The 14903-nt window shown below is 55.9% G+C and overlaps 2 protein-coding genes across 11 annotated transcripts in view; one reads left to right on the top strand and one right to left on the bottom strand.

Annotated features, from left to right (window-relative positions):
* Nucleotides 1–6025, bottom strand: part of CHRD (chordin) — a 9168-nt gene extending 3143 nt beyond the window's left edge. For 3 of the 8 annotated variants that reach the window (XM_061193324.1, XM_061193321.1, XM_061193320.1), the window contains exons 1-16: nt 5728–5928; nt 5392–5495; nt 4784–4913; nt 4517–4645; nt 4321–4420; nt 4110–4197; nt 3610–3751; nt 3354–3494; nt 3187–3269; nt 2963–3110; nt 2697–2803; nt 2453–2572; nt 1652–1808; nt 1085–1305; nt 533–646; nt 1–209 (exon numbers count right to left, since the gene is read on the bottom strand). The exon at nt 1–209 is cut by the window's left edge and continues 64 nt beyond it. In XM_061193324.1, coding sequence (XP_061049307.1) covers nt 1–209; nt 533–646; nt 1085–1305; nt 1652–1808; nt 2453–2572; nt 2697–2803; nt 2963–3110; nt 3187–3269; nt 3354–3494; nt 3610–3751; nt 4110–4197; nt 4321–4420; nt 4517–4645; nt 4784–4913; nt 5392–5495; nt 5728–5875 — 2141 coding nt within the window. In that variant the 5' untranslated portion in view covers nt 5876–5928. Of the gene's footprint in view, nt 210–532; nt 647–1084; nt 1306–1651; nt 1809–2452; nt 2573–2696; nt 2804–2962; nt 3111–3186; nt 3270–3353; nt 3495–3609; nt 3752–4109; nt 4198–4320; nt 4421–4516; nt 4646–4783; nt 4914–5391; nt 5496–5727 lie in introns of all 8 variants that reach the window. The other 5 variants (XM_061193325.1, XM_061193323.1, XM_061193322.1 and 2 more) reach the window with 3 other exon arrangements.
* Nucleotides 6026–9631: 3606 nt separating this feature from the next.
* On the top strand, nt 9632–13065 carry THPO (thrombopoietin). 3 transcript variants are annotated; one of them, XM_061193332.1, is made up of 6 exons: nt 9632–9644; nt 9879–10006; nt 10299–10385; nt 11886–12053; nt 12293–12373; nt 12490–12873. In XM_061193332.1, the coding sequence occupies exons 1-6, from the start codon at nt 9632–9634 to the stop codon at nt 12871–12873; spliced, it is 861 nt and encodes a 286-aa protein (XP_061049315.1). The 3 variants fall into 3 exon arrangements, with proteins under 3 accessions (XP_061049315.1, XP_061049311.1, XP_061049314.1); XM_061193328.1 differs by having other exon boundaries at nt 12305–13065; XM_061193331.1 differs by having other exon boundaries at nt 12310–12873.
* Nucleotides 13066–14903: the final 1838 nt, after the last annotated feature.

A 14903-nucleotide genomic window follows, 5' to 3' on the forward strand; every position in this document is an offset into this window, starting at 1 on the left:
TGCTGCCCCTCAAAGAAGCAGGTGTTGGGGTCTCGGAGCCGCCCGGGGCCACCAGGTTTGGCTGGCGCTGGGGCGTCTGGGCCCAACACAGCGGGCAGCGCAGCCGCCTCGGCCACCACGGCATCCAGAGCCCCGGGCACCCGCACTTCTTCGGCCCCTGCTGCCGCCAGGCGCAGGCCGCCCGCCTCGCACTGGTTGGTGATGTGCACCTGAGAGGAGAGGCAGGTTGAAGCAGCGCCCGGGCTCCCCCTTGCGTCTCCACCAGCAGCGGCCAGTCAGCCCAAGACACCCTGAGCGCCCCTGCACCCCAGGAGGATGCTATTATCCACGGCAATCATCCCAGCTGCCAAGGACAGATGGTCAGCTACTAGCCTCATTAAATACCTCGTCTGGCTTCATCCTTCCGACCAGCCAGGAGGGAGTGTGTGTGATTCTACCAGCCCCGGGGTTCAGAAAAAGCAAGGGACTGACTAAGGCACACAGGGCTAGCCCAACCCTGGACCACCCCCTCCGGCCCACACTGCCTGCCTACCTGCCCTTGCAGCTCCCCTTGGGGGCTACCCTTGGTGGTGATCAGCAAGGAGGCAGAGCCCTGTGCCAGGTGCCGCAGCAGCTCAGGCTCCAGATCCTTCACCACGCCCTGGGCCTGTGAGTAGACAGAATCAGGAACGGGAACAAGGCACTCTAGGGCTGAGCCTACCACTCCCAATTTGCGGGTAAGGACGCTGAGGCCCAGGGAGATTAAGTAAGGCCTCCAGGATAGCAAAGCCCAGCAGCAATGGTGTAGAGCTCAGAAGCCAGGTCTCTCTGGCCCCGATTCCATGGCAACCCACCCCACGTCGGGGGCTTGGTCCATCCCACATACCCCTCTGGAGGTTCAGGATATTACATACTATCCAAGAGATCCCACCAGAGTAGGATGCAGGAGAGAGGATGGATAATAAAAGGCTGAGTCAGATTCATACCCAGGTCTGTCTGACTCCTGAGGCTGCCTGCTCTCTGCTTCTCCTGCCAAAGGCCCACACAACCTTTCATGCGAGAAAGTAGATCTTTTCCAAACTGCCTCCCACCATCACGTCCTCACCTCTGGGCCATAGAATCCCTTCAGCAGCCGCCGGGGCCCTGGCATCCCAGGAGGCCCGAGGAGGTGGGCAGTGATGGTGCCCTGTTCTGAGCCACCAAGCCCAGCCAGCAGCACTTCATAGTGCAGGTGACAGTGGGTATCCAGGGAGAGCCAGGCATGCCCTGCTGCCTGGCTCTGCACGGGGGGCAACACCAGGGCTCCTGCCAGGGGCACAGGTAGTGCTGGATCCAGACAGAGGAGAGGTGACAGATGAGAAGGTGGCCTAGAGCAGCGACTCAATCCCGGCATTCCCCGTCTCCCCCAACACGGACTCCACAAGCTGCCAGGCACTGTCCACAGGCCCAGGGCTGGGGCAGCAGCAAGTGAGAGCCCTGCACCGTGTGTGGTAACAGGGAGGGTCTCCCGGCAGGGCCACCCTATACATCCCCACCTTCTCCAGATGCCAACTGGAGCTCAGGCACAGAGAAAGACACCACGCCAGGCTCTGGCCCTCTGGCACCATCCCTCACATGCTTGAGTCACAGGTTAGAGGACACCAAAGGGCAGGCAGACCCCTGGAGCACTCACTATCATGGCGGGCGCTGTGCCCACTGTAGGGCAGGGCAGCCACGTGCCCCCGCAGCTCTCCATCTGGGAAGTCCTTGGTGCCCACGTTCAGGAACAGCTCATTCTGCAGCAGCATATGAGCCCCCCGGGCACCCAGCCCAAGGCAGACACCCACAGCCTGGGGGGCAGGGAAGGGTGAGCCCCAGCTGTAGCCTGCCAGGTCCCAGATGAACCCCTCCTCAGCTTTCACACAAGCCCGAGATTCTGAACCCTTTCCATGTTTTGTGCCCCCATTAAACCCATACACACTTCCACACACCAGTAACACTGGATAAGAACCTGGCAGGCCCAGGTTCAAGTCCCTTCCCTGCCACTTCCCACCTATGCAACCATCTTGAGGAGTTATTTAATCTCTCTGATCATTCACTTCGCCATCTATTAAATGAGTACTGTGAGGGCCAAAAATAACAGAAGCAAGACAACCAGTACAGTTTGTGACACATAGAAAGGCTCAATAAATGGCAGCCACTGCGATCACATTTACTATTATATGATCTGCTGCACTGGTCTCCCTGTGTAACTCCTTCCACTTGACATGAGCTTCCTGAAGACAGGGGCCACATCTGATTTTCTTTGTACTGCAGTCTTTAGCCTGAGGCTCACTAAAAATGTGTCCAGTGAATCAATGCATCAGTGAGAGAGCCTGTGAGTGAGTGAACGATGCGGAACATCCCTGCTCACCCAACATGGCTTCCCACAGCCCCCTGCACTGTCAGCTCTGGTGCCTGGGACCTGCAGCTCTGCTCTGCCTGAAGCACTCACCATGTATCCTCCCGGCTGGAGTCCAGCCATGTGGCACAGGACAGTGTGCTGGTTCCTCCGCTGAGGCTTGGTCTCCAGCGTCATGGCCACCACCTCGCTGCCTGTACCTACCACCTGTACCTGGAGGGCAGGGTCAGGGAGGGCAAACTGGAGTAGCAGAGAAGGCCTGGGCCCTGAACCATTGCAGGCCAAAGCCCCACCCTGCCCTGCTGCCCTCCCACCTCCTCCATCCCCCAACTCTTACTTGGTAGATCAGGGAGCCGTTTCCTAGTAGTGTAAGGCTGGCTGAGCCGGCTGCACCTGTCTGAACGGGGATCAGGGCATCGGCCCCACAAAGGACACTTTGCAGAACTGCAGAGGGGCAAGACAGGTGGAGGCAGGCTTGCTGCATGGCCATTCACACCCCCAGCCCCCAGGATACCCTCCTATACACCCCCGGCCCCTCCTCTGGCACTTCTCTGTGCCTCTCAGTTGTGTGTGCCCGGGGTGCCAGGCTTCGCCTTGCCTCACCATCACAGCTCTGCCTGGCAGCAATGTGTCCACTGATGCGCAGCCCTGGCCCACTTGCCCTCTCCAGGGCCATCTGCAGCTCCCCCAGCACCAGCCAGTCCATCTCCTGGGCTGTCAGGTTGGGCAGCACTTCAGCAAAGCCTGGCTCCTGAGGGCAGAGCAGGGTATGGTGGGCACAGCAAGAGGCCAGAGCCGGTGGCAGTAAGAGCCAGACCCTTGCTCACCTGGGCTGAGGCATTGGCCTGGAGCTCTCGTAGTAGCTTCCCCTGGTGTAGAATCTGGAGCCGCAAGGGAACCTGGGCTGGTCCTGCAACAGCCGCACATGTGGATACCTCTGAAACATAGGTGATCTCCCTACCCTCCTCACATGTGCTGCCCCCATCCCACTTACCCCCACTCCTGGCTTCCAGCAGCCCACGGAAGAGCAGCAAAAAATGCAAGGAGTCCTCTGTGTCACTGAGCGTGAGGAGGGCAATGCCCCCTATGCCCTGCTGTGGGGGGCCTTCCAGGGTCAGGATGGCACTGAAGGTCTCTGGGGGAGAAAGGACCATGAGAGCCCACCAGAAAGTCCCCTCCTCAGCCCACTCCATTCCTGGGGGTAGAGAAGACTCCAAACTTCACATCCAGGAGCTGTTTGCTCCCCTCACCTGCGGCCAGGGCCCGATGCCGGATGAGAGGCCCCCAGACCTCCCCTGAAGGGTGACTGGGTGTCACAAGTGCCACATGCAGCTGTTCTGCCCTGAGGAGCCGCAGAGACAACCGAGGCACTGCTCGCCACACACCACAGACCTGGAGCAGAAAGACAAGAAGACTCTGCTCAGAATGCAGGACAGGCCTGCTGAGAGGCCCATGTCTGGTGAGGAAGGAATATGGGAAGTTGCCCCCAGGCCCTCCTAGGAAGTTTGAGAAGGGGCCCTGGAGCCAGATGCCAGGGTCCAAATCCTGGCTCCACCACTTACTAGCTGTGTGACCTTGAGCAAGTCACATTCTGCTACTGAGCCTCAGTTCCCTCATCTGTAAAATGGGCATCATAATGTCAGTGCCTTTCTCCCACTGGGCTGTTGTGAGGACCCAAGCAGGTAATGCAGAACATGCTCTCAGCACAGCGCCCAGACTGGATAAGCACTCATAAACGGCATCATCTCACCAGGCCATCTTGGGTAGGGGCTGCAGGGTGTTCAAACAGGATGCTGCCAGTGGAGTCTGAGAAGCGGATTCGGGAAGGGCGGTCCAGCCTGGCAATGAGAGTCCCCTGAGCACGGACTCTAAGCCTGGGCCAGAAGCAGCCCCTCCAGCCTCTCCCAATTCTCCCTCCCTGGCCCCCAGCTGACCCCTCCTCCCTCCTTCCCCTTTCTCACCGCCGGTAGGAGATGGAGAACCGCAGACTAGAGCGCAGCAGTGACACTCGGGCCCGTGCCACCGCTTGCGACCTTGGCCCTGTCAGCAGCGCCACGAAGTCTGTGAGGGAAGGAAGATATCCCTAGTACCGTCACCCGCTGCTGCAGCCCGGCCCCAACCATGACCCCAGTCCTCACTTACCCAGCCCTTGCCTACCCGTGTGGCCGTCTCCACGCCCCCGATCCTCAGCTCCGGGCTCCCCGCGGTCGCTGTAGCTTCGGTGCTCTGGGTCCCGCGGATACTCGAAGGCCAGGCCCGTCGGCTGCTTTTCCAGACCGCTGCGCTCTGCACCGGGGGTGGGGGACGCGGGTTTCAGCTGGGCACGAGGAGGGCCAGTTGGCCGCTCCATTCGCTCCATCCGCGTGGCCCAGGACCAAGCATCGCGGCCCTGCTGCCCTCCTCTCACCACGGAGCGGGCCTTACCCTGGGGGCAGGTCTGGCAGCAGTGTCCGGGCAGCTGGCGCGGCTGCCCGCAGGCCAGGGTTGGGCACTCAGGTTTGATGTTCTTGCAGCTGACCCTGCCCGCGCCCCTTGCGCGGCGACCCCACTGAGGCTGCTCGCAGAGAAGACGGGAAAACCGAGTGAGGGCAAGATGCCGTTGGTGAGACTCAAAGGCGAGCCGGGAGGAGGCACGGGACCAGGGCAAGGTCGTCCCACGGGGTGAGACTGCTCTGTTACATACAAGCTGCATAACTCTAGACAAGTTACTTAACCTCTCTGGGCCGTAGGGTCCCTATCTGAAAAATGGGAGTAATGATAGTATCTATCTAGCATGGTTGTACTAGGAGTTAAGCGAGAGACAGACGAAATGGAGTTGGCGAAGAGCCTGCCACACAGTGGGTGATCAATAATAGGCAACACCTGAGACTTCAAGGGGGCGCTTCCTCCCCGCTTCCTCCGTCAGAAAAATATCCCAAATATCTAAAGACTGACTTCTCTTTCTTCAGCAACTCCGAGTCCCTCCGACGTCCCAAGACCCCAGCGGTCCCCGACCCGCGAGGGCCCCGGCCACGGCCATTGGGTCCACTCACCGCCTCGCAGGCACACAACACGCAGCGCATCACCCCGAAGGGCTCCCCCAGGTCCGGGTGCCACGTCTCGTCCAAGGCATAGACCTTCCCGCCGAAGGAGCAGCCTGCGGGGACGGACTTGGCTGGCGGCAGCTGTCCCGCTCCTGCCGTGTGCCCGCCCCGGGCGCTGCCGGCCGGGCCCCGGGTCCCCGGGCGCGACGCGCCTCGCGGCCCCCGCCCACCCCTCCGGGCCGCCCGCCGCACCGAGCCACCTGCGCCCGGCGCCCCCTCCGGGCGGGCGCAGACTTGCCCCGAGCAGGACTCCCCGCCCGCGCCTCCCCCAGGGCGTCCACCTACCTGCTGCTCCCCGAATGGGCAGCGGCTCCTTCTCGGGCCGGATGGGCAGCGCTGGGTGCTCGGGGCCGGCGCCGCGGGCTGGCCGGGAGCAGAGCAGCAGCAGCCCGAGGAGCAGCAGCGGGGCCGGCGGGGCCGGGAGGCTCGGCATGACGCGAACGGGACAGCTGGGGAGGCGGGAGGGAGGAGGGAGCTGGAGAGGGAGGAGGGAGGTGGGAGGAGGGCCGGGCCGGGGGCGGTACGGCGGGAGGGGGCCGGGGCCAGGGCCCGAGCTGTGCGGCTAGGGGCTCGTCGGGCGGCCGCGGAGTCGGCGCCGGGCCGGGCGGGGCGGGAGGAGCGGCCGGGAGGAGCGCAGGCGGGCGGGCGGGCGGCCGCTGACCCGGGCCGTACGCGGCTCTAGTGCCCCGGGCGACGGCTCTGGCCCGTTTTATGCCCCGCGCCCGGCGCCCCGGCCGGGGGCCTCCTCCTCAGCAAACGGGGCGGCGGCGGCGGCTCGGCGAGGGGCCGGGCTGAGCCCGGGGGGTCCGGCCCAGCAGCAGCGGCCCGGATCGCGAATGGGGGAGGGGAGGGAGGGGCTGGAACCGGGCAGGGGAGGAGGGAGGGGCTGTAGGCGAAGGGGGAGGGGAGGGGGAGGGGAGGGACCAGGGGGCGCAAAGAGGGGAGGAGAGGCGGGTCTGGAGCACCCCCCCCCAAGCTGGACCAGGAGGTGCGTGTCCGGCCCAGGATGGGAGCCCCAGACCACGGAGGGGCAGAGACTGCCCGAGGCCTGGGCCGGACACTGGGCTAGGACTGGGTTCCTGCAGGAAGGATGAAGAATTGTCTTTAAGGATGACTACGCGCAGAAAAGGCCCAGGCCCGTCAACTCATCTTCGCCTGACGCTGGGCCCACAGCACCTCTCAAACCCCACACCACTCTCACTGCCTAGCCTGTGTCCTACCTCTTCTCTGAGCTCTCTCCTCATTCTACTGTTCCCCAGGATAGGAACTTAGCCAGAAACAGATAGTATCCCCTTTCTGTCTGGTGACAGTGTTTCTCTCCCTACTGTTACCTGTGCTCAGGCCCATCCAACCATCATCATCCCCAGCCTGACGCACTTTCCCACCCTCTTCCTTCACCCTGGGAACCCTCTGCCTCTCCACCCTACCCACAACCTCTTTTGTCTTGGTTTCCTGGTCATGCCAGCCTCCCTGCCCCCTCCCACCCCCGCTCTCCCACCATCCTCCCAACCATCCCAGCACCCTCCTTCCTAATCTTGGGAGGCATCTCGTCTGGCTGAACTGGAGAATTCCGGGATCTAGGCCATACTCTTTAGCAGACAGCCCCATCCTGGGGAGGAGGAGCAGGAGACAGCCTGAGGAAGAACTGGGGGGGAGGGGGTGATGGGAACAAGGTCAGGCCAGGAGGCCCCTGAGGACGGACTGTGGGGAGAGTGGGACTGAGGGGAAAGCAAAGGAACTAGAGCCAGGGCCAAAGGAAGAGGGAGGCCAGCGGGAGGTATTTGCGGGGGAGGTTCAGCAGCTGTCTTTCCTAAGACAGGGACACATGGGCCTGGTTATTCCTCTTGTCACATGTGGAGTGGTAGGAGATGGAAGAGGGAGAAAGACCAGGCAGGCAAAGAGGGCACCAGCACAGAGATAAGTGGGCTTAGCCATCGGAGCCACTGGGCCCCAACAGAGTGGTACCTGAGTACAGCTTAATCCAGCACAGGCACCCTCTCAGCTTGAAGGCCTCTCAAACTGTCCAAACTGCTTCCTGGTAACACTGACCCCTGACAGGGTCTTCTGTAATACAGGCGACACCCACATTCCCACTTGCAAAGGGGGCATAAGACATGACCCCCAGAGGGTTATTGGCGAGAAAAGCAGGAAAGCAAGAGTCCTAGTAGATTTTAGAAGCAGGTGTGGTGACCAGGGAAAAGAAATCTGGACAGCCAGGAACTGAGAGACCCACCAGTCTAAAGCCAGACCTCCGTGCCTCTTCCTCAGGGACAAAAGTGTCCTGCCAGAATCCTCCTGGAAAAAACCTGTTTCCCTCCCATCTTCTCCCCCAACCAGGTCCCAGATTTCCCATCTCCTAGGGAAAGACAGATCCCCCTGTTCAAATCCTCTGTGTGGTGTGCGTGGGTGGAGGAGCTGGGGCTCCGCTAGCGAACCATGGTCCAGGCAGGGGCTCCAGGTCCTGCGCGGGTGGGAGGAGAAGGCGTCACTTCCGGGGGCCATTGCCAGTGTCTAGTGGCTCCCTGCTCTCTGATTGGGCAGAAGTGGCCCGGGCAGGCGTGTGACCCCACTGCCCTGGAGGGGCTATGCCCCAGCGCCACCTGTTTTCCTACCCATCTGCTCCCCAGAGTGCCGCCTGCTCCGCACCTGGGTCCTGGAGCCCTTCTCCACCCGGTGAGTGGCAAGCAAGGTTTGGAGTTAAGTGAGGGTAAGAAGGACAGGAAAGAGGAATTGGGCTCTCTGCTGGGGGAGGGGCAGGCAAACTGGAACCTACAGGCACTGACCTTTGTCGAGAAGAGTGTAGCCTTCCCAGAATGGGAGGAGCAGGACAGAGCAGGGGTAGGGGGTGGGGTGCTGGGTTCTGAGGGACTGATCACAGACTTGGTGGAATACAGCACAGTCGCGGCTGGCCCTAAGGAAAGGGGACATGGGCCCAGGGAGAAAATAAGAAAGGACGTGTTTTTTGGACTTAGGGAACATAGCACCAAGCTGGACACAGCCCCAATCCCCATTCTTACCCAGTCATTCCTAGTTAGCTCACGAGGTTCTGAATCCTGGGGCTGGGGAAGCTGGGCCAGGCAAGCCAGGGCACAAGGAGAGGGTAATGGGAGGAGGGCTCATGCATGTTGACAGACCTACAGGAAATCCCAATATTGAATCAGGTGCAGGCCTCTTTGCACAACTTGTGAAAGAAGGAGGAAGCCATGTGTGGGGTCCTGCAAAGGAACCGGAAGGGGTCTGCAGAGGGGGCAGGGAGGAAGGTGCAGGCTAGGAGACAGATATGGTGGGTGTCTAAGGTGAGGTAAGCCCTGCAAGGTGGGCATCGTCTCACCCAGCATGTGCTCATTCCTGGGCAACTTGCTTCAGGAAGGAAGTTCCAGGACTGTTAGCCCATCTCTTCACCTTGGATAACCCAGTATTTCAGAACTTAGAGTGCAAAGAAAAACTCCAAGAGGCTTTGTATGTTGGGGGAAATAGAAAAAGAATGAGAGGTTAATTTCTCCCACACCACCTTCTCAATCTTTTAATCACCGACCTTTAGTAGTTAAGTTTCATTTTTGCCCAATTTCCCTTCACAACCCCAGTCCCCAAGCTACCCCTGAGCACATTGTACATGTTTGCTAGCTCCTCGTCCTGGCCCTGTATCCCATTTCCAATCTCTTCTCCAGGCTTGTGCCACAATGCTTCCCTTCTCTATCCCCATCCCAGATTTTCTCCAACCAAACAGGGTTGCTCAGACTTTGAGGCCAATTAGATGTGTGTGTATATATCCTGTCCTGCTGCTCTCGGCAGGGGGCAGGGGCACCAGAGCCGCCTCAGATGCCCCGAGGAACCCTGACAAAGAGGAAATGCGTATGCTACCATCACAAGATGATGTGGGAGCAGTCCGAGCTTTAGCAGTTCTAGGCTGGTCAGCATCTCACACCCTCCCAGCATCTGTTCCACCAGCCAGGCAGAGTCTTTTCCTTGAAACTCGATAATGTTCATTATTCCTGTCACTTGCAGGATAGATTCTAGACCCTCCTCCTTGGCCCACCTGTGCCCCACCTGTGCCCCACCTGTGCCCCACCTGTGCCCCACCCCACTCTGCCCAGAAGTGCAAGAGCCCAAGCCGCCTCCATGGCCCCAGGACGGATTCAGGGGAGAGGCCCCATACAGGGAGCCACTCCAACCAGACAGCCTGGCCAGAATGGAGCTGACTGGTAAGAAAACCCTTGAGAGACCTAGGGCCAAATCAGAACTTGGTAGAGGGGAAAGAGAAAGGAGATGTGCTGTGGTGCGGGGGCAGGGGGACCTCAATCTCCCAGGAATAAGGCCTCTGAGTGGCAGATTCCCTGGATTTCAGGTCTGGGTCCTAAGTGGGAATTCCTGGACCACCACCCAACAATGATTTCTTCCTTATCCACCCCTTTCAACCTCACCTCTCCTCATCTAAGAATTGCTCCTCGTGGTCATGCTTCTCCTAACTGCAAGACTAACTCTGTCCAGCCCGGCTCCTCCTGCCTGTGACCCCCGACTCCTAAATAAACTGCTTCGTGACTCCCATGTCCTTCACAGCAGACTGGTGAGAATCCCCAAGCACTCTCCCCACTATCCACCTAACTGGTGAGATACCCTGACTCCCATCACTTCCTCTCATTCCCTCCAATCACTACTCTTCCAATATTGTCTTCGGTAAGACCACCACCCCCTGATTACCACCCCTTTACAAGGATTATGGTTGACAATCAAACCCTCTCTTAAAAGCTCTAGTCTGGTTATATTACTCATGGAAGCCTGTCCTGGTAATTGGGCCACCATAACCCCCTCTATTTCAGCGCCCTCTCCACCATCCCCCTACCAATCTTTTTCAACAGAGCCAGTGCCCAGACGTTAACCCTTTGTCCACACCCGTCCGGCTGCCTGCTGTGGACTTCAGCTTGGGAGAATGGAAAACCCAGACAGTAAGAAAGCCATCCTTTCCCTTGGTTTCCCGAATCCTGTCTTCATGTGCTTCCTACTGATTCCCATGGATTTTTCAAAATTCCTGAGCTCCCTAAAAAGATCTCACCTTCAGCTTGACCACCCTAACCCAACATACATTCTACTATGGGGATATCCTCTGGACAAGATGATGGCTTGTGGTCCAGTATGTAAAATAGAGTCAAAGTTGACCACCATGAAAAGCTGGATAGAAGTCTCTCATGGCCATGTCTTCGACCTATTTCTGTTCAACCTTCTTAAGTTGGTGTGAGGAAGCAAGACTGATCTGTCATCCTCAGATGACACAAGACTGGGACACACAGCTAAAATAACAAAAAACAGGATTAAGGTTCAAACTGCTAAAAGGCTAGGTCAAAAACAAGGTGAAATTTAACAGAGATGTATATAAAATTCTAGATGTGAAAAGTAATTGAATAAAGTCCTATTCCAGCTTTCAGGCCACAGTGTCCCTACTTCCCTCATATAAACTTCTAGCCCTAGTACTTACTATGAAAAGGACCTGGGAGGGTTGGATTGACCCCAAACTTAGCACTGTAACAACATTATTGAAGTAGCTACTTAAAAAGGTAGGGATCATAGGTGGCTTTAGATGTTTAACATCCACATTGTAGAAATCTTCCTAAAAAACTCTATTCTGAGTGGACTGCACTTAAACTACTGCACTGAGTACTAGCCATCCTCTTTTAGAAACGTGCTAATTTACTCAGAGGGACCATATTAAACCAGCATGTTTCCAAAAGGAGGAAGCAACCTGAACAGTGAGAGGTTAGAAAATATGTTATGCGAGGAATGGTTTAAAAAAATAATAAAGCTTGTGTGATTAGCTTGGAGAAGAGTGTCAGCCTTGTGGTAGAGCATGAAGTGCTTCAGTCTGAGACTCACTCAGGAAACCTACCAGGAGGGAGCACTGCTTAGACGGTCAGCTCCTCTACCCTCAAGATCCCTAGAATTCCCTTGCTTCCCTCAGGTCTTCTGGGGGACTGGGCCAGGGAAGAAGGGTAATTGCTAGTGATCCCTTGTAGTTTCAGCTCTGCCATTTATCAGCAAGCCCCTTCCCTTCATCTTTATAATCTTTATGATGGTCTTATATCTACATTAATTTTTTTTATATCATATGATCCTGGTTTTGTAGCAGAAAGAGTAGATTTGCAGCACTAGAACCAAGAGGTAAAAGCTATAATAGGGCAGATTTCAGCACAATGTAAGAAAAAAAAAAAAGAGCTTTTCTCACTGAAATTACATGTGAGACCAGGCTGCGTTACTGGACACTGGCGTTATTCAAGCAGAGGCTGATGACCAATTGTCGGGAGACTGAAGGAATTCCTGTACTGGGTGGGACCTAGGTCCTGTCCAATTCTCAGCTCCTATGATTCATTCTGCTGGCTACTCTTAGAGGCTCCCCACCCGCTATTAGCATACCCTTTGAAGCTGTCTGCTTCTCTTTTCCATCTCTTTCCCAGGAGCAGACCAAGGCACAGGACGTTCTGGGAGCCGCGACCCTTCTGCTGGAGGCAGTGATGGCAGCACGGGGACAACTGGGACCCACTTGCCTCTCATCCCTACTGGTGCAGCTTTCTGGACAGGTCCGCCTCCTCCTTGGGGCCCTGCAGGGCCTCCTAGGAACCCAGGTAAGTCCCCAGTCAAGGGAACTATAGAAGCTGTCTCTCTTTTCTGGCTCGGTCCCCTCAGAAGACCTGAGGGAAGAAAGGGGAATTTTAGAAATCTTGAGGGTGGAAGAGCTGACCTGCTAAGGAGTGCTCCCTCCAGCCACAAAGCCTGGGTTCTGGTACCTTATCTTTCCCACATAGACAGGGAGGCATGATATCTGGCCCAGGTCTCTGGCCTCAGGCCCATCCTCTGCCCTCAGCTTTCTGCACAGGGCAGGACCACAGCTCACAAGGATCCCAGTGCCATCTTCCTGAGCTTCCAACGACTGCTCCGAGGAAAGGTGCGTTTCCTGCTGCTTGTAGTGGGACCCACCCTCTGTGCCAAGCGGGCCCCACCTACCACAGCTGTCCCGGGGAACACCCCTCCATTCCTCACACTGAACAAGCTCCCAAACAGGACTTCTGGATTGTTGGAGACAAACTCCAGTGTCTCAGCCAGAACTACTGGCTCTGGACTTCTGAACAGGCTGCAGGGATTCAGAGCCAAGATTCCTGGTCTGCTGAACCAAACCTCCAGGTCCCTAGACCAAATCCCTGGATACCTGAACAGGACACATGGACCCCTGAGTGGAATTCACGGACTCTTTCCTGGACCCACACCCAGGGCCCTAAGAGCCCCGGATATTCCTCCGGAAACTTCAGACATGGACTCCCTGCCACCCTACCTCCAGCCTGTAGAGTCTCCTTCCCCAGCCCATCCTCCTCCTGGACAGTACACACTCTTCTCTCCTTCACCAACCTTGCCCATCCCCACGGTCCAGCTCCAACCCCTGCTTCCTGACCCCTCTGCTATCACACCCAACTCTACCAGTCGTCTTCTAGTTGCAGCCCACTCTCACTTCCGGAATCTGTCTCAGGAAGAGTAAGGTACTCAGGCACTGCCGACATCAGCATCGCCTCCCAAGTACAATCCCCTTACTCGGAGGAGAGGCCCTGGGAGACAACTGCAGCTATACAGGCATACCTCATTTTATTGCGCTTCATTTTATTATGCTTTACAGATACTGCATTTTTTACAAATTGAAGGTTTGTGGCAACCCTGTGTTGTCAGATGATGGTTAGCATTTTTTAGCAATAAAGTATTTTTGAACGAAGGTATATACATTGCTTTTTTTTTTAGACATAATGCTATTACAGTTAATAGACTACAGTATCATGTAAACATAACTGGGAAACCAAAAAAAAAACAAAAAATTTGTGTGACTCGCTTTATTGTGATATTCACTTTATTGTGGTGGTCTGGAACTGAACCCGCAATATCTCCGAGGTATGCCTTTACCAGATTTCCTGCTTTCACCTGAAACCCAAAGCCCTGGTGAAGGGAGACATGCAGGACAGAAAAAGTATCATTTTTTACTACATGCCATAAAACTACAAAAGCTATTTTTTTAAAACTATTAATAATGTTCACCAGAGCAGTTAGTTATCTCTGGTCTATTTTCTGCACAAATTTATAACTTACTATTTTTCTATATACTCTTTCTCATATGATAATTCTGCAAAGGCCTGGCCTGGCCTAGCTTCTGAACAGAGATAGGGCTTATGACAGAAAAAAGCTTTGGTTTTCTGCTCAGAACTAAGGTTAGTCTCTTTACCCCCTTTATTATCATTCTTAATGGGGCTCTGATCTCCTTTTCTTAGGAGATCCTTACTCTTGAGAAATGAATGAGAAGTCTCTCAGAAAAGCAGTTCCTACGCAATAGACAAAACTGAGACTGTATAAAGACAGAATAAACGAGAGGACCCAAAAGCTACCTGCAAAGCGAGGGGAAGATGTTCTTCTCATGAGCAACAGATCCCCCCTCCCTGAGAAAAAGCTAACAGGAAGCTTTGGAGAGCCTTACACCCCAGGTAAGGCTGTGCAGACGGGTCAGTCAGACAAGATGAGACCTGGATGTGACAGCTGAGCAAACAGCCAGCACTTCAGCAGCTCAGCAGGAAGCTTCACCAGGCGTGGGTTCCTGCCTCCCTCCTGTGGAGGTCAGGGGGAAATGCAGGAAGTGGCTTGAGTCAGTCTCCTAGAGCTCACACAGCAGGAGGGACAAGCACAAGTCAAGTGCAAGTTGAAGGCTCATTTCCCAATTCCCAGAAGTGTATAGTATCTAAAAAGCAACCCTGTGTGACACCATAAACTCTGCCAGGGGATCTCTAGAAAAGAAGCCAGGCTTATGGGGCTTTCTGAATAAATGCCACCATGGTGCTTGGCAAGCAGAGGTTTATATTGCCCCAAGCACTCCATTGCAAAGGTCAACGCTACCTCTAGAGGTGTCTGTGGGAAAACTAATGGAAGCTTTTTCCTCTCTCACCTCAACTCCCCAAAGGACAGGAAAAGTTAGCATGTAGGTAGAGGAGCCAGAAACCTAGGGTTCCAAACACTACCACAAAACCCCAGGGTCATTAAAGGCATTCCAAAACAGTAGAATGAAAGCCAGTATGTCAGGAAACTTATGCATATTATCTTTTTTAACACACATCTCTATAAGGTAGGTATTATCATCTCTGCTTTACGGATGAGGAAACAGGCTCAGAGAAGCCCGGCAAGTTCCCAATGGTTTCACAGCCTGTGAAGAGGAAAAGAAACACCCTAGGATGACTTAGTCTGGAGCCCATACATTCCCCAGTGTGGTGCACCATCCAGTATATCAGTCAGTGACTCTATTTATTGGAAAAAATTTCCAAGTCCTTAGGGAGTACACATCAACAGTTAAAGAGTTCTGAGTAGAAAACCAAAGCTCTTGGTGGGGTGACCAATTTAGGCATCTCCAGGTGTCTCCCCCCCACCCCCACCCCATGGACAGAACAGTTGCCATG

The sequence above is a fragment of the Eubalaena glacialis genome, chromosome 6, assembly GCF_028564815.1.
Source record: "Eubalaena glacialis isolate mEubGla1 chromosome 6, mEubGla1.1.hap2.+ XY, whole genome shotgun sequence".
NCBI lineage: Eukaryota > Metazoa > Chordata > Mammalia > Artiodactyla > Balaenidae > Eubalaena > Eubalaena glacialis.